We start from the raw sequence: 26519 nt of genomic DNA, 5'->3' as shown, positions 1-26519 counted from the left end.
AAAGCTTTTGCATTTAAAACAAAAATTCCTTACCGGTATGAAACGACAATGTCATACAGCTTTTTTTTTCCAAAATTAAAAAATAATCACAACAACAGAGGCGTAGGCAAATATAATGAACAAAGCTATAGACAAATGAGTCCAAACTATATTATTTATTTACTGTACAATCCATCAGAAAAAAATATGCATTAATTCTTTTCTTAAGAGACCACAAACTTTGATGTCCATACACACGCAATCAAAATTTAGATTTTTATAATGTAAAAATATCAGCGAGTTCACTCAAGTTCACTAAAATAATTTTTTATTAACATTACTGTAAAAATCTAGTGTCTTCATTTGTTTGTTGAACATCTACAAAGACCCAGCACAGTGCCTTGTTGAGATAGATTGAAAATATTAATTATTTCACACAATCTAAGTAGAGTTTCTTAGTATAAATTAATAAATTAGTAACAAAATTCGCAAATATGGGTAATATAAATTGATAACTAATATAATCGTGCATTAGAGGATTTGCTAAGATTAAGCACATTACAACATGCAGTGGATTTATGTCATATATTATGAAGGAAATCAGTGATGCTAAAGAAGAAACCACAGAATAACATAGTAATTCACATACGCAAAACAAGTCTATGGGAAAAGTGATAGATGCTCTTCAGACCTCTACTAAAGGTGCAGTCCTTTTTACTCAAGGCAGAAAATCCAAATTATTGTTGCTGAATACTTTCCCCAAATTAGTATATTAGCCCCAATGCCCGATTCTGCAGTGTTTTCCAAGAAACTTCAATAATGAGCAACGAATATTAGCATACATGAGACTGCCGTATCGTTTTGATGTATGCAGCAAGAAAATATTGGCATATAATTACCATCCGCTGAGAAAGTATTTAAAGTAACATATCGATATTTCATTTGTCATGTATCTTGTTTGGGAATTAAAGACGGCGGATTTCAATTAAAGTAAGACATGTGAATATATTTAATTCTGGTAAACCTGGTTTCATCTATCAAAAACTGGAAAAACAATATTCCAAGCTCAATACAGACATGTAAGGTATAGAATTCGTCTTAATTAAGAAATGGCAGCTCTCATTTGGAAAACTAAAACTTCTGCGTGTGGATTTCATTGATAATAGCACCATCTAGGAGGAAACACAGACCCCCACATAATGCCCACTATATGTGTGAACACATTTGTTAATTGATAACTTTTTTACATTATTCACAAAAAGGAGAGTCTAAGCATTTGAGATGTATTGTTGTAGAAGGATGCTGAAAAACTTGCTGAGTGATGGGATAATGAATGACGAGGTTGTCAGTAGGATAGTAGAGGAAAATAATGGAAAACACTAACACCAATAAGGAATATGACGTGAAATATGTTGAGATATCAGAAAATAGCTTGTAAGGTACTGGATGGAACTGTAGACATAAAAAATTGTAAATTGGAAGATATACATTAAATAATAGAGCCCAATGGAGGCAAGTGCTACTCTGAGAAAAAGAGATTTACTTAGGAGAGGAAATCGATATGGGAAACATAAAATCAGTCAAAAGCGAGATGATGCAAAACTAAAGCAGAGTTAAACATCTCACAAAGTACGTTCCTCTATAAATAGTCACCCTACAGACATATTTAAATAATAAATAAGTATCTTGTAAATCATTTTAGTCTATATTGTTATACTGTATCATACACATGGTTCATAAAAAATTGAGTTACATAAAACTTAAAAAATTAAATAAATTGAATTAAGTAAAAAACTGAAAAATTAGATAAATTGTAGTGTATTAAGTTCCACAAAAGGAGCTAAATTCAGTCAGAAATAGCAAGTAATCTATCAAACAGTGTGAGATATTTGACGATGATTTTGCGGAGACTGTCCTCGGTGATATGACAGACTCCATCTGTCAGCGGGTGCTCCAGTGGTGGCAGAGGGTAGTGGCGAGTCGAGGTCAGTGACGGCAGGGATGGCCACCCTACCGGAAGCGGAGGCGCCGCGTCAGAGACGATGTGAAGGAGGGGGCCTGCACCATGCCCTGCAGGCGTGGCTCCGACTTGTTCTTGACGCGAAACTCCTGACCCACTACGCGATTCACTTCAGTGAGCAACGACATGAGGTCCATGGTTTTGCCGTGCTCTTTCAGATGGGAGCATAGTGTCTGCACGTACCATGAACCGTTTTTTGTGTTGAGGTAGGAGTACAAGCCTGCAACATCATAAAAATACCTTCTTGTGAAACCACATACTTCTGTTCCAAGTGAAACATTTACCCAAAAAGCTCTAAAAAAAGAGGAAGACGAGTCGAAAACATACATTAACTAGTGAACCCGGCATTGCTGAGCAACTGCTAAATATATTTTGGGATTGCATATACAGGATGTCCGAAAAGACTTTCCCTGATTATATCAATTGATAACTCAGGCTAGACGTTAGATACAAATATCAAACTTGTGTCGAATTGTTTACAACTATCAAAGTTTTTTTTCTGTTTTAGGTTCGCAGTACGTAAGTAGTGGATGAGGTGCAGTGCCCAAGAAGCCATGTTAACCAATCAGGAGAAGGCACAGTGTGTCCTGTTGTACCATGAGACAAGATCACCAACCACAGTGCAGAGACTCTTCCGCACAACATATGGAAGGAATCCACCTGATGTCAAGAGCATTAAAGCCTTGTATGAGAAGTTCAAGAACACAGGATCGGTTGCTCACCTTCCGAGGTCTGGTCGACCAAGAACCTCAGCAGACAGGGTGGAAGCTGTAAGGCAGTATTTTCTGCGAAGTCCGAAGAAATCGGTGCTCAGGGCCTCACGTGAACTACAGATGCCAAAAACCTCTCTCCATGACATTTTACACAAACGTTTATTGGTTTGTTGGGTTTGTGGGAAGAGACCAAACTGCGGGGTCATCGGTCTCGTCGGATCAGGGAAGGACGGGGAAGGAAGTCGGTCGTGCCCTTTCAGATGAACCATCCCGGCATTTACCTGGAGCGATTTAGGGAAATCACGGAAAACCTAAATCAGGATGGCCGGACGCGGGATTGAACTGTCGTCCTCCCGAATGCGAGTCCAGTGTGCTAACCACTGCGCCACTTCGCTCGGTCACAAACGTTTATTGTTTCGTGAATACAAAGTGCAAAGCATTCAGACCTTGTTGCCCAATGACAGTACACGTCGATATGACTTTGCGGTCGAAATGCTATCACGTATTGAGGACGATGACGGTTGTCTCAGACGAATTGCCTTTTCCGACGTAGCGAACTTTTTTGTCAGTGGAGTAGTGAATCGCCATAATGTGCGCACTTGGGGTTCACAACCTCCTGGCGAGGTCATGGAGTGCACGAGAGGCAGTCCGAAGGTGAATGTTGGGTGCGCGCTATTGCATGATTGAATTATCGGACCATTCTCCTTCGTTGAAGCTACCGTCACATCTGCAGTGTATCTAGACATGTTGCAACTGTATGCTGTTCCTCAGCTGCTTCACTGTCACCCCGATGTCTTGCTTCAGCAAGACGGTGCACCGCCTAATTGGGGTTTGGACGTCCGTGCCTATCTCGATATGACCTTTCCCGGGCGATGGATTGGTCGTGACGGGCCAACGGGTTGGCCTCCACGCTCTCCTGACATAACCCCATTAGACTTCTTTTTATGGGGTTATGTCAAGGACGAGGTCTACCGAACACGTGTACCAGATCTTGAAACCCTGCGGCAATGGATAACCACAGTCGTTGAATCGATCCCTCCAGTGATGTTGGCTAATGTGTGGACGGAAATTGATTATCGCCTAGATGTGCTACATGCTACCAAGAGTGCTCATGTGGAAGTTTACTGTTGTGTGAAAAAAACTTTGATAGTTTGTAAACAATTAGACACGAGTTTCATATTTGTGTCTTACTTCTAGCCTGAGTTATCAATTTATGTAATCAGGGAAAGACTTTTCGGACACCCTGTACAGCCTAAAATTTCTTGCGCCCCTTCTCTCTGCTCATTTTGTCACCCTTACTTCACTCTCCGTATACATCACCCCCCTCCCCTTCCCCGTCGTCCTGTGAGTAATCTCCCTCCCCCTCCCTCTGTATCCAACTCCTCTTCCCTCTTTCCTGTGCCCACTTTAGTCTGAATATTCAGTAGAGTATCGTGTAAAAATTTGAAGTAAATCGGCCAAGAACTTTTCGAGATTTGTGATAACTACATATATATTACATATATATGTATACATTATATGTTTTACAAAAATATATAGCCTATGTCCGTCCGAACGTTCATTAGAGTGTCGTGTAAAAATTTTTAGTAAATCGGTCTAGAACTCCTCGATATTTGCGACAACAACTTTCCCCCTAAGTGAAAAAATGGTTAAAATCGCTCCAAGCACTGTGGGACTTAACATATGACGTCATCAGTCACCTAGACCTAGAGCTACTTAAACCTAACTAACCTAAGGACATCACACACATCCATGCCCGAGGCAGGATTCGAACTTGAGTTCGCCTAGAACCGCTCGGCCACCGCGGCCATCTTTCCCCTACATAAATCACACACACACACACACAAACAACATGTATGTATATGTATAAATATGTTATAAAAACACATAAAGTATCAGTTTAATAACTCACGGCTGCAAAATACTAACACGAATCATTTACAGAGGAATGGAAAAACTCGTGGAAGCCGACCTCGGGGAAGATCAGTTTGGATTCCGGAGAAATGCAGAAAAACACAAGGCACTTTTTGACCATACGACTTCTCACACAAGATAGATTAAGGAAAGGCAAACCTACGGTTATAGCATTTGCAAACTTACAGAAACCTATGAAACGTGTACCAGATCTTGAAACCCTGCGCGCAACGGATAACCACAGTCGTTGAATCGATCCCTCCAGTGATGTTGGCTAATATGTTACAGAAACCTTTTGATAATGTTGACTGGAATGCTCTCTCAAATTTAAAAGGTGGCAGGGGTAAAATACAGAGAGCAAAAGGCAATTTACAATTTGTACAGAAACCAGATAGCAGTTATATGAGTCGAGGGGCATGAAAGGGAAGCAGTGGTTGAGAAGGGAGTGAGACAGGATTGTAGCTTATCCCTGATATTATTCAATCTGCATATCGAGTAGGCAGTTAAGGAAATGAAAGAAAAATTAGGATTAGGAATTAAAGTTCACGGAGAAGAAATAAAATCTTTGAGAGTTTCCGATGACAATGCAATAGGTATTAAAATCCATGGAGAAGAAATAGAAACTTTGAGGTTCGACGATGATATTGTAATTCTGTCAGAGACAGCAAAGGACGTGGAAGAGAGGCTGAACGGAAAGGACACTGTCTTGAAAGGAGGATATAAGATGAACATCAACAAAAGGAAAACGAGGATAATGGAATGTAGTCAAATTAAATCGGGTAATGCTGAGGGAATTAGATTAGGAAATGAGACACTTAAAGTAGTCATTGAGGGAATAGAGTCTTTCGAAATGTGGTGCTGCAGAATAATGCTGAAGATTAGATGGATAGATCTCGTAACTAACGAGGAGGTAATAGAATTGGGGAGAAGAGGAATTTGTGGCACAACTTGATTAGAAGAAGGGATCGGTTGGTAGGGCATCAAAGGATCACCAAGTTAGCACTGGAGGGTAGCGTGGAGGGTAAGCATCGTAGAGGAAGACCAAGAGACGAATACACTAAGCAGATCCAGAAGTAGTTAGAGATGAAGAAGTTTGCACAGGATAGAGTAACATGGAGAGCTGCATCAAACCATTCTCTGGACTGCAGACCACAACGACAACATTTTAATGAGAAGTCGCCAAGTGGCTGTGAGGCTTTTCTGTACACACGAGTATAATGTACAGAGTGGTTATGATTAAACTTACGCGACTATGCTGTCTGGGTACCCAGCTGTGCGCCACAGGATTTGCGTTATTGGTAGTGTTAGTATCATGTCTTGCCGTTAGGAGCCGGTACTGGCGCTGCGCCGTAGGATTGAAGCAAAAGCATCAGTGTGCATTACATAGGTGTGGACAAGGTCAGAATGGCTTTACTCGGAAAGCTGTTTTATCAAAACAATAGCAACAGTGCTGCTGCTCTTCGCCACTATCGACGCATTAAAGAAATACGGAGAGGTCCTCTTTCCGCACCAGAGTTGAAGAACATGATTCGGATGATCCATTTAACTGGCGATTTGGGAATTGCTCCTGGGTGAGGCCGACAGCCGACTGCACCACAGATGGTTGAAGAAGTTACTATTGCCTTGGCGGAGAATGCCAGAGGCGATGCGCGAACTTCAAAAAGAGCACGAGTTGTGACACGACAGGTGAATGTTCCATGCTCCCCCGATCGAAAAGAGCTGAGAACAACTGTGAAATTTTATCCAGTTGAACTCTGCATTACTCACCAGCGCGTGCCCATCAGCTTGTGCCATCTGAGGCAGGCACTGACGAGGGAACCTCCCCATCACACCCCCCTCAGATTTAGTTATAAGTTGGCACAGTGGATAGGCCTTGAAAAACTGAACACAGATCAATAGAGAAAACAGGAAGAAGTTGTGTGGAACTATGAAAAAAATAAGCAAAATATACAAACTGAGTAGTCCACGTGCAAGATAGGCAACATCAGGGGAGTGTGAGGTAAGGAGTGCCGTGGTCCCGCGGTTAGCGTGAATAGCTGCGGTACGAGAGATTCTTGGTTCAAGTCTTCCCTCTAGTCTAAATTTTACTTTCTTTATTTTCGCAAAGTTATGAACTGTCGTTCGTTCATTGACGTCTCTGTTCACTGTAATAAGTTTAGTGTCTGTGTTTTGCGGACGCACCGCAAAACCGTGCGATTAGTAGACGAAAGGACGTGCCTCTCCAATGGGGTCCGCCGCTCGTGGTCTCGCGGTAGCGTTCTCGCTTCCCGAGCACGGGGTCCCGGGTTCGATTCTCGGCGGGGTCAGGGATTTTCACCTGCCTCGAGATGACTGGGTGTTTGTGTTGTCCTCATCATTTCATCATCATCCCGGAAAGTGGCGAAATTGGACAGAGCAAAGATTGGGTAATTGTACGGGCGCTGATAACCACGCAGTTGAGCGCCCCACAAACCAAACATCATCATCATCATCTCCAATAAGAACCGAAAATATTTGATCGCAAGGTCATAGGTCAACCGATTCCTCCACAGGAAAACACGTCTGATATATTCTATACGACACTGGTGACGGCATGTGCGCCATATGACAGGAATATGTTGTCGACCCACCGAACTTGTACACTTGGCGAATGGGTAAAAAGATTCTTCTACCTTGCCCGACTTAGGTTTTCTCGTGGATGTGATAATCACTCCCAAAAAACTGATGAAAACATAAGAGTTTTTCACATAAACTGCAACAAATGAATGCAAAAGTTTCACAGTCGCACAGTTTTCTCTGTGCTCTGTCAAAACATGTTTTTAACGTTTTCAAATTTTTCCGTGTGCAGACCGTCAAATTCTGCATATGTCCAAGCAAATCTGAACGTGTCCTGGAATTTTGGAGAGCGAAGTTGATTATGTGTGAGTGCTTGAACTTTGATAATTGTCTGAAAATAAAAAAATAAACTTTTAACTCGACGAAAGACTTGAACCAAGGACTTCTCAGTCTGCAGTTGCTCACGCTAACCACCGGACCACGGTGCTCCTAAACTCATATTATCCTTGATGTTGCTTATGTTGCACATGGACTACTCAGTTTGTATATTTTGCTTATTTTTTTCGTAGTTCCACACAACTTCTTCCTATTTTCTCGATTGATGTGTGTTCAATTTTTCAAGGCCTATCCACTGTGCCAACTTATAACTAAATCTGAGGGGAGTGCGATGGGGAGGTTCCCTTGTGAGTATAATTTTTCTTGCAAGGGTTGATGACGTATGGCCTGGAACATTTTGTGGAGTGATGAAGCACGCTTCAAGGTCATTGGGCAATGATCACTCCCAAATGTCGCATTTATGGATAGTCATGGCCAGCTAACGTTCTCGAGGGTCCCCTGCATAGTGAGCGCGTCATTGTGTGGTGTTACGTCACGCCATAGTTTCTGATTGGTCCATTTTCCTTTGAGGAACTCGGAACCTAAGGACCAAGGTTATGCAGCGTCATCGGCACACGTTACTGTGATTTGTTTCGCCAACATGTAATCCCTGCTCTACATGAGGCCGCTGCTTTGGACACAGCCGTTTTGACGCACGATGGAGGATGGCCTCGCATTGCTCGTGAGGTCACTCGGTTACTCGTGTAACACATTTGGAGAAAATGAATCATTGGCAGATCCTTCCAAACCGCGTGGCCACCAAGGCCACCAGATTTAAGCCGGTGCGATTGCTGTCTGTGGAATTACCTGAAGGATAGGGTTCATCAGCTGGACACTAGCACAAAAAATGGTTCAAATGGCTCTGAGCACTATGGGACTCAACTTCTCAGGTCATTAGTCCCCTAGAACTTAGAACTACTTAAACCTAACTAACCTAAGGACATCACACACATCCATGCCCGAGGCAGGATTCGAACCTGCGACCGTAGCGGTCTCGCGGTTCCAGACTGCAGCGCCTAGAACCGCACGGCCACTTCGGCCGGCGACACTAGCACACGTTCGAGGTTAAAGATGAGCATGGCAAGGGAGGTAGACAGCATCCCACCTGAGCAATAGAGCAATCTTTAGTGCGGTTATAGGCTGTCGTGGACGCAGATGGTCGTCACCATGAACAACGTTTGTAACATGGAACGTAAACATGTCACGTGTTACCGTCTCATGTTATTTCTCTTCCAGATGTCGTTATGAAAGTTTATACGAAGTTTCACTGTCCTACGATCATTCATTTGTCATGGAGGCCCTCCCACGTAGCGTGTTAATTATAACCATCCTGAATGTAATTGTCTTTATGATTGAATGGTAGCTATTTTGTAAACAGTCAACTTGAATAAGCAGGCATAAGGTCGTATAAGTCCTAAAAAGGACAGAAAGATCTTTTCTAGTAGTCGTTTGTTTGCAGTCTTTTATAGTGATTGGCTGTTGAGTTGGATTGTGTGGTCAGAGAGCCCCGAGGATCGAGTTATCGTTCGTTGGACACGGAATATTTCTTGTGACCGTGAGTTGAACACTACAAAATATCTTCGGACAGAATAATCTCGTGAGAGAAAGTTCTGAAAATTTAAATTGTGACGGGACTTAGAAATATTTGTATGGCTTTCAGTACCTTTTTGGTGCGACTACGCAAATTTTAACACTGATCAGTGGAAGGCAGCTTATAACTATAATAGTTCGCTGCATGTGTTATTTATTACAGCGTCACTACCTTTGTAGTTGTTTTATGGCGATACTGATTGAGGTGAACACTGCCGCACTTATTGATTTCCTGCTGATTTTTGTCAATGCGCTGTTGTGTGGGCTTCCTTCGCGCATGCTAGTGTGTTTCAATGCTCTTCTCATACCACATGTACTACGTTTTGCGCTGCTTAGTGAATTATTGTTCAACTGAATTACCTCATTTAGGACAACCTTCTGCATTTGTGTGCGCATTTACTGAATAAATATTCTTTGAAAATGAACACTAAACTATTTGTTATATGCTTCATTATTATCCTCTTGGATGCGTGCGAGTCAGCTGACTAATTTTTAGTGATTTCGCTTACTCTTCTTTCTACAATGGAGTGGCTCATCGAGTGTTTATTTGTTAAAGATTTGGGCTTGAAGCGAGCCATATTAACACAGTTTTAAGTCGTGAATTTACCCACTTCAGTCTATTGGTAGAGTCGTAACTGAATCGCTTGTGCGATGATGAAGGAAGCTTCTTAGCTTCTGTCTCCTTTTAATCGTCAGTCAGTAACACCATTTTTTCTCCTCTATGTACGTTACTTCTTTTTAACACTTTCCTCTTTCTCTTTTTCTCGCCGTCAATCAGTAACGCCACTTTCTTCTCCACTACTTACAGTAATTATTTTTTCAGCACATCCTCTTTCTCTTCCGTAATATGTCCTTATTATTGTATGTGCCGTCAATAAACACAAATTCTTTTTTTCTGCACTATTTATGTCATAGTAATTTACAAATGTGGGATACTATATTAGATGTAATTAATAACATGCTTGTCATAAGAAATATAACTTTTAAAAAATGTAGCTTGCGTAGTTAGCTGTAAGAGAGGGCTACTGCTCCTGATGTTGACAAATCAACACAGTGTCCTTTGCCAGCCACAGTTGAGAACAGTGGGTGAAGTCGGCTGCAAATTGTAGCTCAAGTCGGTGGGAACGACGGCTGCCACCTGGGTTCAGGCGCCATACTCTGTTCCTGCAAGCACCTGGATGCTTTGGTGAAGACAGCTAGCTTCTCTCGCGGGCTGGAAGCAAAACTAGCTATCGTTTTGCAACAAATTTCCCAGAAAAGATCACGGTCCTTCGGTCTGGAGCCGAAAGGAAGCATTAAAACAGAGAATCAAACGATTCTGTGACGATCTTGGATACGGATTTTTCGATCTCCTGTATCGGGTGAAGAACTGTAGGCCCCTGTTATATATGCAGGATGGTCCATTGATAGTGACCGTGTCAAATATCTCACGAAATAAGCATCAAACGAAAAAACTAAAAAAGAACAAAACTCGTCTAGCTTGAAGGGGTAAACCAGATGGCGCTATGGTTGGCCCGCTAGATGGCGCTGCATAGGTCGAACGGATATCAACTGCGTTTTTTTAAATTAGGAACCCCCATTTTTATTACATATTCGTGTAGTTCGTAGAGAAATATGAATGTTTTAGTTGGACCACTTTTTTCGCTTTGTGATAGATGGCGCTGTAATACAATCATATGGCTCACAATTTTAGACGAACCGTTGGTAACAGGTAGGTTTTTTAAATTAAAATACAGAGCGTAGGTACGTTTGAACATTTTTTTTCGGTTGTTCCAATGTGATACATGTACCTTTGTGAACTTATCATTTCTGAGAAAGCATGCTGTTATAGCGTGATTACCTGTAAATACGACATTAATGCAATAAATGCTCAAAATGATGTCCGTCAACCTCAATGCATATGGCAATACGTGTAACGACATTCCTCTCAACAGCGAGTAGTTCGCCTTCCGTAATGCAGAAAGAAATCCTAGGACGTCAGATCCGGTAAACGTGCTTCGACGTCCAATCCACCTGTCATGAAATATGTTATTCAATACTGCCTCAACCGCAAGCGAGCTATGTGTCGGACATCCATCATGTTGGAAGTACATCGCGATTCTGCCATGCAGTGAAACACCTTGTAGTAACATCGGTAGAACATTACGTAGGAAAGCTGCATACATTGCACCATTTAGGTTGCCATCGATAAAATGGGGGCCAATTATCCTTCCTCCCATAATGCCGCACCATACATTAACCCGTCAAGTTCGCTGGTGTTCCACTTGTTGCAGCCATAGTGGATTTTCCGTTGGCCAATAGTGCGTATTATGCCGGTTTACATTTCCGCTGTTGGTGATTGACGCTTCGTCGCTAAATAGAACCCGTGCAAAAAATCTGTCATCGTCCCGTAATTTCTCTTGTGCCCAGTGGCAGAACTGTACACGACGTTCAAAGTCGTCGCCACGCAATTCCTGGTGCACAGAAATATGGTACGGGTGCAGTCGATGTTAATGTAGTATTCTCAACACCGACGTTTTTGAGATTCCCGACTCTCGCGCAATTTGTCTGCTACTGATGTGCGGATTAGTCGTGACAGCAGCTAAAACACCTACTTGGGCATCATTATTTGTTGCAGGTCGTAGTCGACGTTTCACATGTGGCTGAACACTTCCTGTTTCCTTAAATAACGTATCCTATCCGGCGGACGGTCAGGACACTTGGATGATGTCGTCCAGGATACTGAGCAGCATACGTAGCACACGCCCATTGGGCATTTTGATCACAATAGCCATACATCAACACGATATCGACCTTTTCCGCTATTGGTAAACGGTCCATTTTATCACGGGTAATGTATCACGAAGCAAATACCGTCCGCACTGGCGGAATGTTACGTGATACCACGTACTTATACGTTTGTGACTATTACAGCGCCATCTATCACAAAGCGAAAAAAGTGGTTCAACTAAAACATTCATATTTCTTTACGTACTACACGAATATGTAATAAAAATGGGGGTTCCTACTCAAAAAAAAACGCAGTTGATACCCGTTTGACCTATGGCAGCGCCGTCTAGCGGGCCAACCATAGCGCCATCTGGTTTACACCTTCAAGCTAGACGAGTTTCGGTCATTGTAGTTTTTTCGTTTGACGCATATTTCGTGAGATATTTGACCCGGTCACGATCAATGGACCACCCTATATATATATATATATATATATATATATATATATATATACGGATGCGGTACTGTGGAACTGTGCCCATAGCCGAAAACAGTACGACAGTATCTAGTGAAGTTTGTACAGATTCCAAACACTAAATAAATTACAGGAAAATAAGTGTGAATAATTAATGACTATGATCATCGGATTTTATATAGGACCTTCCCTCAACCCCTCTCCCCACCCCCCATCCCTCCCTCCTTCTTGCTGAGCAGTAATAACGTTGGAACATTTGAGGCAAAACTTTGAGAACGTTCTGCGTAGAATTTCCCTGTCAGTTTATAGTGTTAGGGGGAGATTTCAACTTTCCAGCCACAGCCTTGGAGAATCATGTGATTAGGTCAGTATTGCAGCATGCTTTATCCTTATAGTGCATTGAAAACTTATACAGAGACTCAATTCTCAAATATTGCATCTTAGATCTCCTGCTCATGGATGGACACGAACTTCCTGATTCAGTATAGAACAGGGAGTCTGTGGTCTTAAGGCCGTTATAGCATTAATGACTAAGGGTATAACTAGGAATCTAAACAAAGGTAAGAAGTGATTTCCACTTAGTAAGTGCAGCAACAAACAGATTCAGATTAACTTATCAGACAGCACGAAACATTCATCACTGAGATTGTTAATATTTAGTAGAACTAGAAAAAACGCGAGGGTATCATAAAATTCGCCTTAGACAGGTACATGAGAATAGTTGTGAGATATGGGGAAGATCCAACACGCCCGAACACCCGTGTTAGAAAGCAACTGCAAAAGCAACAAACAGTTCACAACAGATTTAAAAGTAGTCAAAACCTCGTAGACAAACAACAACTAAATACTGTCAAAATTACAGTAGTGTTGCGCCACAAATACTTAATTTGGCACTTCTGAGTGCTGACAAGGGAACCTCCCCATCGCACCCCCTTCAGATTTAGTTATAAGGTGGCACAGTGGATAGGCCTTGAAAACCTGAACACAGATCAGTCGAGAAAACAAGGAAGTTGTGTGGAACTATGAAAAAATAACCAAAATATACAAACTGAGTAGTCCATGCGCAAGACAGGCAACATCAAGGGAAGTATGAGCTCAGGAGCGCCGTGGTACCGAGGTTAGCCTGAGCAGCTGCGGACCGAGAAGTCATTGGTTCAAGTCTTCCCTCGCGTGAAGAGTTTACTTTCCTTATTTTCGCAAAGTTATGATCTGTTCGTTTCTTTTTTTATCTCATTTTGTTCGGCTTCGTTCGTTGCATCTGCTCGGGGCGAACGTCGTAAGACATCCGTTTAAGTTCGTTGTTGATCGATTAACTCAGCTTTTATTTATTACAGAGGGAAATTAACCCTCTGACCGAACACGCTGAGCTACCGTGCCTGCGACCGTTCGTTCATTGACGTCTCTGTTCACTGTAATAAGTTTATTGTCTGTGTTTTGCGACCGCACCCTAAAACTGTGCGATTAGTAGACGAAAGGACGTGCCTCTCCAATGGGAACCGAAAACATTTGATCGCAAGGTCATAGGTCAACCGATTCCTCCACAGGAAAACACGTCTGATATATTCTATACGACACCGGTGACGGAATGTGCGTTACATGACAGGAATATGTTGTCGACCCACCTAACTTGTACACTTGGCGAATGGGTAAAAAGATTCTTCTAACTTGCCCGATTTAGGTTTTCTTGTGGATGTGATAATTACTCCCAAAAAAGTGATGAAGGCATAAGTTTGTCACATCAACTGAAAATAGAAAATTAAGCCTTTCACTCGAGGGAAGACTTGAACCAAGGACGTCTCGTTCCGCAGCTGCTCACGCTAACCACGGGACCACGGCGCTCCTGACCTCACCTTCTCCTTGATGTTGCCTATCTTGCGCATGGACTACTCAGTTTGTATATTTTGCTTATTTTTTCGTAGTTCCACACAACTTCTTCCTGTTTTCTCGATTGATCCGTGTACAGTTTTTCAAGGCCTATCCACTGTGCCAACGTATAACTAAATCTGAGGGGGGTGCGATGGAGAGGTACCCTTGTGAATAAAAATTAAATCACTTGTCGTGGCTAATTCAGTGTTGCATAAGCAGGTCAGACTGAGTGTTATTGTATTGAGGACTGCTGCTGATACAACAAGAACTGCGCTAAGGTGCGAGGTACTTACTGGACTGGAGAATGCAGCCAGGGTGGAAATATCGATGACGTAGCAGGAAGACGCAGCCATTGCAACGTCAGTGGCCTACTTATTTCATACCTGCGCCTTGGACTTGTTGAGGCTAAGATGATAAAAACCGCGCTGTAGTAAAACATGTAGCCCGTATTTTGAGTGAAAATTATTTCGGTCTGCTGGTCACCAGCCCGAGGAGGCGCTCAACAAGTCCACGAGTCCACCGGTTCATAGGTCAACCAGTCGCCCTGTCTGGACTCTGCCACTAATAGCTGCAGCCTTGATGCTGATGCCGAGTGCGACATTGTGAACCGCAGCGTCCTACTACACCCGGCAGACAACTTGGAGAACTTTTTCAGTTGCTGACAGTCCTCCACAACGGAGGTCTTTGGCTGTCGTTGAAGATCGTGTTGCCGTTCACCTGCCGTCGCTTGTGCAGGAAAATTCCTGGCTGCCCACCCCTGCCCTGGGTAGTCATTGTTGTGATGAGGTGGTCCTTCTACACTGGTCCATGCCACGATCTCGTGCGCCAAGGTGCAACTCGTCTGGGATTACTTGACTGCCTGTAGGCAACGTGGCTGTTGCATAGGATAACGACTTGCTAGTGTCAACAACCTTGCCTTCCCACTGAAGTCGCTGAGATGATGATGTTTGGTTTGTGGGGCGCTCAACTGCGTGGTTATCAGCGCCCGTACAATTACCCAACCTTTGCTCAGTCTAATTTCGCCACTTTCCTGGATGATGATGAAATGATGAGGACAACACAAACACCCAGTCATCTCGAGGCAGGTGAAAATCCCTGACCCCGCCGGGAATCGAACCCGGGACCCCGTGCTCAGGAAGCGAGAACGCTACCGCGAGACCACGAGCGGCGGACACTGAAGTCGCTGCTTCCTTGTCTGTGTGACACCACTTGAGTCACGTGCTGAGCACAGAACCTTCTCCATCGGCTGTGTACAGATTATGTCCAATGGCGTGTACCTCTCTGGGTATCGGCTCGTATATTGTTGCATTAATAAACGTGTGGTTTTGTCAATACTGTTTCACTGATGACGCACGTGACGTCTACAAGGCAACCTCTCACCGCCTCATGGCTACCCTGAGTTGGGATCCATCCCATTCCACCACCCACCATGGAGACCACCCCAAGCGCTACAGTAAGATAAGCCACGCGTAACCATTCAATTAATTCTAAAGAAAGCTCTATCTACCGATCTGATAGAAAATCCTCATAATTTCTAGTCCTATATTAAACCAGAGAACGAATCAGTGCCATCCGTTCAGGAGATATGTGCTCATAAGGTCATCGAAACGGAAAATCAGAGAGAGAAGTACAAACTATGAAATTCCTCTTTTCAAAATTGATTCAATGAGGAAAATCCTACAGCAGCCCTCCTTTACATAGTCCCGTAAACCTCAGAACTATAGACAAATATCGAAATAAGTGGACACAGGAAGAAATTCGACTGAAGTCACTATACAGAGGAAAGGGGGATGGACATGTTGGAATACTAGTATGATACAAGACAGAGTACGCGAAAGAACTTGTGCCTGTTCTAGCTGCAGCGTACCATAGGTCGTCGGGAGAGCGAAATATTGTTAGAGCTTGTAAACACAGGTAATTCTCGTTTTCCGTACGTACGAAACTTTGGGACCATCTCCCATCACATCATCGTCTACTGCCTGTTATCTTTCTATAAGATTGTCATCAACTCCGTTTCCTTTGTACGCACATCAAAAAAAGTATTGCATCACCCCAGTTCCCAGAACTTCTGAAGATAGACATTGTCTGTGGATATTGTATCACAGACACAGTCCCTTTGACTGTTCAGAGATGTCACTAAACCCGCCCCAAAGATGTAAACAACCATGCATGAGCAGCGCCTATTAGATGGAGGGTGTCTGACAGCCGATCAATTCCATTCACTCCACCAGTAAGGAGGTACATGGCTAGTATTGTCTGTAGTTCAACCATGCCTAGACGGTCAATACCCCAGTTCGATCGCGACCGCATTGTTACTTTGTGACAGGAAGGGCTCTCAGCAAGGGAAGTGTCCAGCTGTGAACCAAAGCGATGTTGTTCGGACATGGAGGAGATAGAGAGAGACAGGAACATGTCTATGACATGTCTCGATCAGGTCGCCCAAGGGCTACTACTGCAGTGAATGACCGCTACCTACGGATTATGGTTCGGAGAAACCGTGACAGCAACGCCACCATGTTGAATATGCTTTTCGTGCAGCCACAGGACGCCGTGTTACGACTCAAACCGTGCGCAATAGGGTGTATCATGCGCAACTTCACTTCCGACGTAATGGCGAGGTCCGTCTTTGTAACCACGACACCATGCAGCGCGGTACAGATGGGCTCAACAACATGCCGAAAGGACCGCTCAGGATTGGCATCACTTTCTCTTCACCAATGAGTGTCGCATATGCCTTCAACCAGACAATCGTCGGAGACGTGTTTGGAGGCAATACGGTCAGACTGAACGCCTTAGACACACTGTCTAGCGAGTGCAGCAAGGTGGAGGTTCTCTGCTGTTTTGGGGTGGTATTACGTGCGGCCGACGTACGCCGCTGGTTATCATGGAAGGCGCGTACGTTACGTGAATGCCATCATCCGGGCGATAGTGCAACCATATCGGCAGCATATTGGGAAGGCATTTGTCTTCATGGACGACAATTCGTGCCCCCATCATGTACCTATTTTGAATGGCTTCCTTCAGGATAACGACATCGCTTGACTAGAGTGGCCAGCATGTTCTCCAGACATGAACCCTATAGAGCATGCCTTCGATAGATTGAAAAGGGCTGTTTATGGACGACGTGACTCACCAACCGCTCTGAGGGATCTTTGCCGAACCTCCGCTGAGAAGTGTGACAGTCTGGACCAACAGTGCCTTCATGAACATGTGGATAGTATGCCACGACGAATACAGATATGCATCAATGCAAGAGGACGTGCTGCCGGTGTATACAGGAATCTGGACCACCACCTCTGAAGGTCCCGCTGTAAGGTGGTACAACATGCAATGTGTGGTTTTCATGAGCAATAGAAAGGGCGGAAATGAAGTTTATGTTGATCTCTATTCCAATTTTCTGTACAGGTTCCGGAACTCTCGGAACCTTTGAGTCTTCCCTTCTTCCCTTAGAATTTGTTTGACACTGGAACTCTTTACTTTAAACCTGCTGCTTCTCTTTTCTCCTAAGATCTCTTTATCTTTTCTTTAGGTCGTGTCTATCTTCCCCGTAGTCTTGCATGTTTCTGCAGCTTTACATTTCTCCTCTAGCCATTTCTTTCTTGTCATTTTGCAATTTCTATTAATCTCATTTTTTAGACATCCCATGCCTATTTCATTTGCTGCATTTCTGTATTTCCTGCTTTCGTCACTTAACTACCTCGTGCGTCATCCAATGATTTTTATTTCAGCCTTGCCTTTTTACTGATTTCATTCTCTTCTGCCTTCACTATTTTGTCTTTCTAAGCTATAAATTAGTTTTCATTTGTATTCTTTTCGCTATTTTAATCAATTGTTAATTAAAGCTCCATCTGAAACTTTCAGCGACAAGAGTAGGAGAGGAACAGGGCATCAGCGCCAAAACCTGTCAGTGTGTGCTGCCCTTCTTTGTGCGTGATGTCACAACCGAATAAAATACGGTGGTAAGCCACCCTCCCCACCGCCCTCGCATTTCCCAAACCACATTCACCTTTATCTCCCCTCCGTCCACTCTCATACTCCCGCTCCTTTCCTCCAGTCAAATTCCAGTATGTCACTGTCCATTTATATGAACATCCAACCACAGCCCAGTATTTTACCAGGCATTAAAACGTAACGGACCTGTCGGTATGTGACATCCTAGGGCCATCATCTTGGGCATGTACAGAAGTGTCCAAACGATATGAATTTTGCACCATTTTCAAAACCATTCGGTTATTTATTAATATATGAAGAATGCATCTTACATGTTAAGCTGCAACTGTCAATGAGCACAGTTCGCTCTTTGTATCACACTTGGTGCCTGGCACAATGGACGCTAAAATTAAATATTTTCTCATCTAAATTGTATGTATTATTCTTGTATAACACTAAAGACTTCATCTTATAAAAATAACATGTTAAGAAGGCAGTTGGAACTTCATTTCAGGCCAAAATGAGGCTACGCACAGGAACGAATCTGTCTAAACGCAATTTCAGGGTGGAATAATATTATCACATTTAATAATTTAGATACCTGTAGTAGCACATTCATCCACCAACCTCATATTTCCGACACTTTTGTGTATTTTAATGGCATCTTTAATGTGTTCTAGCCCTTAAACTACATATTTCCGTTCCACATACCAAGTAAAGTTGATATCTCGAGAATACCTTCTTTTAACCAAAACAACATTTATTAAAAAAATGTAAAGATTACAATTACAGAACACACGCAGGTTTTTTGTCATTATATGACAGGGTAACTACAGATCTGTGTTCGATAACTAATATTCCATCGTAGCCCCAAAATAAAATTGTTGGTGTTATTTATACAATTATTGATTTTTACCTGCAGCTACGCTCGCGCATCAGTAGTTTTCATATAGTGAGTTCTTGTGAGTAATTAATTTACTGTAGGTGCAATAATGTCCACACTGCCCTCATGTGTCTGCCTGTTTGGGTAAACATAGCTCCTGATGCGCACCCTCCCCCCTAAATCCCCCCCCCCCCATGCCCCAGTGGATTATGATGGTCACGTGCAGCTTTCTTTTTCTTGTCGAGCAGTGCATTGAGAGGGCTTTGAATGTCTATGTTGTTGTTCTGGTCTTCAGTCCTGAGACTGGTTTGATGCAGCTCTCCATGCTACTCTGTCCTGTGCAAGCTTCTTCATCTCCCAGTACTTACTGCAACCTACGTCCTTCTGAATCTGCTTAGTGTATTCATCTCTTGGTCTCCCTCTACGATCTTTACCCTCCACGCTGCCCTCCAATGCTAAATTTGTGACCCCTTGATGCCTCAGAACATGCCCTACCAACCGGTCCCTTCTTCTTGTCAAGTTGTGCCACAAACTCCTCTTCTCCCATATTCTATTCAATACCTCCTCATTAATTACGTGATCTACCCATGTAATCTTCAGCATTCTTCTGTAGCACCACATCTCGAAAGCTTCTGTTCTCTTCTTGTCTAAGCTATTTATCGTCCACGTTTCACTTCCATACATGGCTGCACTCCATACAACTACTTTCAGAAACGACTTCCTGACACTTAAATCAATACTCGATGTTAACAAATTCCTCTTCTTCAGAAACGCTTTCCTTGCCATTGCCAGTCTACATTTTATATCCTCTCTACTTCGACCATCATCAGTTATTTTGCTCCGCAAATAGCAAAACTCCTTCACTACTTTAAGTGTCTCATTCCCTGCTCTAATTCCCTCAGCATCTCCCGACTTAATCTGACTACATTCCATGATCCTCGTTTTGCTTTTGTTGATGTTCATCTTATATCCTCCTTTCAAGACACTGTCCATTCCGTTCAACTGCTCTTCCAAGTCCTTTGCTGTCTCTGATAGAATTACAATGTCATCGGCGAACCTCAAAGTTTTTATTTCTTCTCCATGGATTTTAATACCTACTTCGAATTTTTCTTTTGTTTCCTTTACTGCTTGCTCAATACACAGATTGAATAACATCGGGGAGAGGCTACAACTGTCTCACTCCCTTCCCAACCACTGCATCCCTTTATGTCCCTCGACTGCCAGACTGCCATCTGGTTTCTGTACAATTTGTAAATAGCCTTTCGTTCCCTGTATTTTACCCCTGTCCCCTTTAGAATTTGAAAGAGAGTATTCCAGTCAACATTGTCAAAAGCTTTCTCTAAGTCTACAAATGCTAGAAATGTAGGTTTGCCTTTCCTTAATCTATTTTCTAAGATAAGTCGTAAGGTCAGTATTGCCTCACGTGTTCCAGTATTTCTACGGAATCCAAACTGATCTTCCCCGAGGTCGGCTTCTACTAGTTTTTCCATTCGTCTGCAAAGTATTCGTGTTAGTATTTTGCAGCTGTGGCTTATTAAACTGATTGTTCGGTAATTTTCACATCTGTCAACACCTGCTTTCTTTGGGATTGGAATTATATTCTTCTTGAAGTCTGAGGGTATTTCGCCTGTCTCATACATCTTGCTCACTAGATGGTAGAGTTTTTTCAGGACTGGCTCTCCCAAGGCCGTCAGTAGTTCTAATGGAATGTTGTCTACTCCCGGGGCCTTGTTTCGACTCAGGTCTTTCAGTGCTCTGTCAAACACTTCACGCAGTATCGTATCTCCCATTTCATCTTCATCTACATCCTCTTCCATTTCCATAATATTGTCCTCAAGTACATCGCCCTTGTATAGACCCTCTATATACTCCTTCCACCTTTCTGCTTTCCCTTCTTTGCTTAGAACTGGGTTTCCATCTGAGTTCTTGATATTCATAGAAGTGGTTCTATTTTCTCCAAAGGTCTCTTTAATTTTCCTGTAGGCAGTATCTATCTTACCCCTAGTGAGATAAGCCTCTACATCCTTACATTTGTCCTCTAGCCATCCCTGCTTAGCAGTTTTGCACTTCTTGTCGATCTTATTTTTGAGACGTTTGTGTTCCTTTTTGCCTGCTTCACTTACTGCATTTTTATATTTTCTCCTTTCATCAATTAAATTCAATATTTCTTCTGTTACCCAAGGATTTCTACCAGCCCTCATCTTTTTACCTACTTGATCCTCTGCTGCCTTCACTACTTCATCCCACAAAGCTACCCATTCTTCTTCTACTGTATTTCTTTCCCCCATTCCTGTCAATTGTTCCCTTATGCAGTCCCTGTAACTCTGTACAACCTCTGGTTTAGTCAATTTATCCAGGTCCCATCTCCTTAAATTCCCACCTTTTTGCAGTTTCTTCAGTTTTAATCTACAGTTCATAACCAATAGATTGTGGTCAGAGTCCACATCTGCCCCTGGAAATGTCTTACAATTTAAAACCTGGTTCCTAAATCTCTGTCTTACCATTATGTTATCTATCTGATACCTTTTAGTATCTCCAGGGTTCTTCCATGTATACAACCTTCTTTCATGAATCTTGGACCAAGTGTTTGCTATGATTGATTTATGCTCCGGAAAAATTCTGCCAGACGGCTTCCTCTTTCATTTCTTACCCCCAATCCGTATTCACCTACTATATTTCCTTCTATCCCTTTTCCTACTCTCGAATTCCAGTCACCTATGACTATTAAATTTTCGTCTCCCTTCACTACCAGAGTAATTTCTTTCGTCTCATCAGACATGTCATCAATTTCTTCATCATCTGCAGAGCTAGTTGGCATATAAACAAGTACTACTGTAGTAGGCGTGGGCTTCGTGTCTATCTTGGCCACAATAATGCGTTCACTATGCTGTTTGTAGTAGGTTACCTGTACTCCTACTTTTTTATTCATTATTACACCTACTCCTGCATTACCCCTATTTGATTTTGTATTTATAACCCTATATTCACCTGACCAAAAGTCTTGTTCCTCCTGCTACCGAACTTCACTAATTCCCACTATATCTAACTTTAACCAATCCATTTCCCTTTTTAAATTTTCTAATCTACCTGTCCGATTAAGGGATCTGACATTCCACGCTCAGATCCGTAGAACGCCATTTTTCTTTCTCATGATAACGACGTCCTCCTTAGTAGTCCCCGCCCGGAGATCCGAATGGGGGACCATTTTACTTCCGGAATATTTTACCCAAGAGGACGCCATCATCATTTAACCATGCACTAAAGCTGCATGCCCTCGGGAGAAATTACGGCTGTAGTTTCCCCTTGCTTTCAGCCGTTCTCAGTACCAGCACAGCAAGGCTGTTTTGGTTAGTGTTACAAGGCCAGATCAGTCAATCATCCAGACTGTTGCCCCGGCAACTACTAAAAAGTCTGCTTCCCCTCTTCAGGAACCACACGTTTGTCTGGCCTCTCAACAGATACCCCTCCGTTGTGGTTGCACCCCTACGGTACGGCCATCTGTATCGCTGAGGCACGCAAGCCTCCCCACCAACTGCAAGGTCCATGGTTCATGGGAGGGGGGGGGGGGATGTCTATATATCATACAATATGATGCAGAATATTTGATAATTTTTGTAACGTGGTTTATGTCCAAGATGTCTAAAAATATGTTCCATTTTTAACTCATTTTCTTAAGGGCAAACTTTTGTTTTCTTTTTAATTTCTAAAGCAGGCACAGGTTTCAAGTTATCTCCGTACCAAATGTCGTCGAAATCGATTAAGCTGTTTAGTCGTGAACACATAACCGACCGAGCTACTTTCCAATTTAATAATGCAAGTATGGAAGCATGAATTAACCGCACTGAGGATTGTATGGGCATTGTGTTCAAGCTGTTACCCGTGGAAGTGCTTGATTACCAATAAGATGAAATGATATATGCGCATGGATTTATTGGATGGGAGACACCACTCAGGATGTTCAGCCACTTGGTGCAATGTTTTGTACTTGATGCCACTTTGGCGACTTGCACGTCGATGATGAGGACAGCGCACGCAACCAGTCCTGGGCAGTGAAAATCCGACTCATTCAGGAGTCGAACTCAGGACCCCGTGATGGATGGCCATCGACACTATCCACAAAACTATGAGCTGTTATACATGCCAGCAGTTTTGTTGCTATGAATGATGGTGACGGAGCTGAAATAAAATGTCGACTTTCTAAAATTTTTAAATAGCGTAATACTGCCGAATAGTAATTTGAAGTTCGGTGTAGCACAAATCTTATAATATTTGTACATGCAATAACGTTAGCTTGCCTTACATGTCCACTTGTTATGTGAAGCTGTGCTCGCATATTACAGTTAAAAGCAACCTCTCTAAATGTTTCTCACTTTGTACGTATAAAGGCATGGCATCTCTCTGTTTGCCGTACAGCATTGAAAAGGCGCCATTATTGTGAGCTTTCAAGGATCTCAGAAGCTGTAAAAGATATGTTAAGGCTCAGCAGCTAAAATGCGACACACTTGTGACTAATTTTAGTAGGGAAGTATGAATTAAATACTTTGAGGATTGTATGATAATTGCCTTCATCACGTTGAATCGTATTATGTAGGACACATCAAACAATAAAAGCATTTTCATAAACATGATACAGTTCAGAAGTCAAAGAGCAAATTGCTTTTTTAAAGGGAAATTGCCGGCCGGAGTGGCCGAGCGGTTAAAGGCGCTACAGTCTGGAACCGCACGACCGCTACGGTCGCAGGTTCGAATCCTGCCTCGGGCATGGATGTTTGTGATGTCCTTAGGTTAGTTAGGTTTAAGTAGTTCTAAGTTCTAGGGGACTTATGACCACAGCAGTTGAGTCCCATAGTGCTCAGAGCCAGAGCCAAAGGGAAATTATTGTTCCGTATTTCCAGTTATATTCTTAAAATCAATAAATACATCGTACTGGACTTTTCTATGCAGCAGCCTGTATTCTTCCTCAGCATTCAAGTTACCTCCATACCAAAATTTAGGAAAATCGGTTCAGGGGTTTAGTCCCGAAAGCTTAACAGTCAGAGATACATTTCCATTTATAATATTAGTATGGATGTAAAGATTTCGAGTAGAAAACACACATGGCACTGCCCTCATAGCTTAATTGTTCTGTAATATTAAAAAGGTTCATATGGTTCGCATAACAGCAGTATGCGGTGGCGGTGCCAAATCCGATAAGTGTATCTGCAACAGACGCGTCGAGAAAGCCCGAAAAGTAACACGACTATCTTTCGGCCAATCCTGGTAACAACTTTGCCATCAGTGTCCGAATACTAGTAGTATTTTCGGATTTCACCCATGATACAGCTCTGAATCAGCCAGTAGTCATTAATCTTTAAATGAAGGAAATGAAAATTTTTAAGGTTGTACCTTCGAATGTCGAGTAGGAGACGAGGATATCGGCATAAGAAGGCACTGGGTAGCTGAATACCACAGGTGAACTGTCCGCAACATCTCGTAGAGTGCTGCTGACGTTGACGCCCTGGTCGAGGCCATCTCCTTTGCACGCCTGCAACAAAAAGGTGGTATCTCATTCAAGATTTGTTGCATAAACAGATAATGATCAATTTTAGCATTAGAACTGCAGAACAGCGAGGTTATTGGTGCCTTTATGGGTACCTGGAATAGCTTTTCATTAACCACAGCAAACGGAAGCCACGCATGCGATGCTTGAGATACTGAACTCCTAGCAAGTTTCATTCATTGCCACCTCCCACTATAATGTGGAACCAGTCATTCAAATACAGTATATTGGACACCACGTAGAATCCCGATTACGCACTCCCGTCCAACAGCTACTTTATGCCTCAGTGAAAAGTTAATGCAGAAAATGACGCGATAAATGGGAAAAAGAAGTTGCCTTTTTTTATATTTTATCTCCAAAATATGATACTAATCGTAACGCAAAAGTTCCAACGCTTAGATGGTCGGAACCATCATTAACATATGGCTTTTAATTAAGTTTTTATTGACATCAACACTTCAGAATTTAGAATATTTAGTGTCAATTGTTGATTTACCGCCATGCATTATTTCTATGGCTGTGGCTAGATCTTATTTAGTTCAGAGTTGCGAGGGTTGTGTTTTATCTAAGTTTAATCAAACCTCATTTGCGGAGAAACAGCCATTCATTTTCAAGGAAGTTTTATATAAACTTTTTAGTGTTGAAATTATGCCATTTAGTCCTATTATGATACTAGTATCTTCACCAAAGAAAATTACTTCTATTTCTTGAATATGGGTAACACTTCATTTACATCCAACAGGAACGAGAGTGTACCTGATGTCGATTCCCGCGGTACACCTGCTATGATGAGTCCCCAAACTGAAGAATCTGTTTCTTTATTTACGCTCCCAGTGTTCCCTAATGACCCAATATGCATATTTTTGGTATGCCTACATGAAAACCAGTGGAGTATGTCATTCTACTCCCCAGAACGTGCCGACAATTCCAGCACCCACGTGCACAGGAAGGAGTGAACACAAAGAGCGGGGAACTGGCGTAGGGAGGAGTGTCAAAGAATTCAGCGTTCTTAACATGATGTTTTTCTCGACAGTGAGGACATTCCTTATAAATCGCAGATGCTCGCATATTTTGAGACAGAACTCAAACATGAATCTGTCGCACAGAGAGCAGTTATAAAGAAGTCTTGTGTAGCTGCCCTCACAACAGCCTCGGAATGCAGGAAAACATCGCAAGAATGTGAAATCGTGAGAAAAATGCCGATTCACGAGGCACACGCCAGCCCACGCCAGACAGGAAATTTCCACCCCGCACGGAGAGGTGTGGCTATCTGTCATTGGGCTGAATTGAAAATTTTGGGTGCCAATGACAATGCTGAAAGGAAGAATATTTCGAAGATCGAGTTGAGATGAGAGATGGGGGAGAAGCGATATGGGGAGTCATAGAGAGACTGCGGTAGCGAGAGAACGTGGGCGCTCTTCCGCCGATCGCCAACATCCACCTTGGGAAACCGTGATAGCACAGCTTCAGCCACGAGACTGACAACTGTCAGGCAACTCGGAGATCGTACCTGGGCCCCGATGCAAAGCAGCGACTGCTGATGAGTGCCAGACATTTGCCACGCTGGACATTTGCCACACCGGACATTTGCCACGCCAGACATTTGCCAAGCCGGACATTTGCCATGCCGGACATATACCACGGCGGACATTTGCGACGCCGGAAATTTGCCAAACCGGACGTTTGCCACGCCGGACATTTACCACACTGGACATTTGCCACGCCGGACATTTGCCAAACTTTCCCCTTCTCCCGGCAGCTTGAGAAGCGATCCCTCAGGTAAGGGACGCCCTTCCTCGTACTTCTTCTGTCCGCTTGCAAACCGCCGTCTCCACATCTTACTCGATGCAACCAGTACATAAGGGACCTTCTTCTTCGACATCTTGTGGCGAAATACAGAGCTTCTTTTCCGAAATAGAAATATTTATAACTTTTGGGAAACGAAAGCAATAACCACGATTATGTCAGTATGTAATTAGTTCTGCCGAGTA

At 42.9% G+C, this 26519-nt stretch overlaps 1 protein-coding gene across 1 annotated transcript in view; it reads right to left on the bottom strand.

Moving 5' to 3' along the window:
* Positions 1-241: 241 nt before the first annotated feature.
* The window catches only part of LOC126163144 (caspase-1-like), a 147388-nt gene continuing 121110 nt past the window's right edge, over positions 242-26519 (bottom strand). The window contains exons 6-7 of the mRNA XM_049920073.1: positions 24375-24513; positions 242-2219 (exon numbers count right to left, since the gene is read on the bottom strand). Coding sequence (XP_049776030.1) covers positions 1990-2219; positions 24375-24513 — 369 coding nt within the window. The 3' untranslated portion in view covers positions 242-1989. The remainder of the gene's footprint in view (positions 2220-24374; positions 24514-26519) is intronic.

This window comes from Schistocerca cancellata, chromosome 1, assembly GCF_023864275.1.
Source record: "Schistocerca cancellata isolate TAMUIC-IGC-003103 chromosome 1, iqSchCanc2.1, whole genome shotgun sequence".
Taxonomy (NCBI): Eukaryota; Metazoa; Arthropoda; class Insecta; order Orthoptera; family Acrididae; genus Schistocerca; species Schistocerca cancellata.
This window is presented reverse-complemented; position numbering and strand designations above follow the sequence as displayed.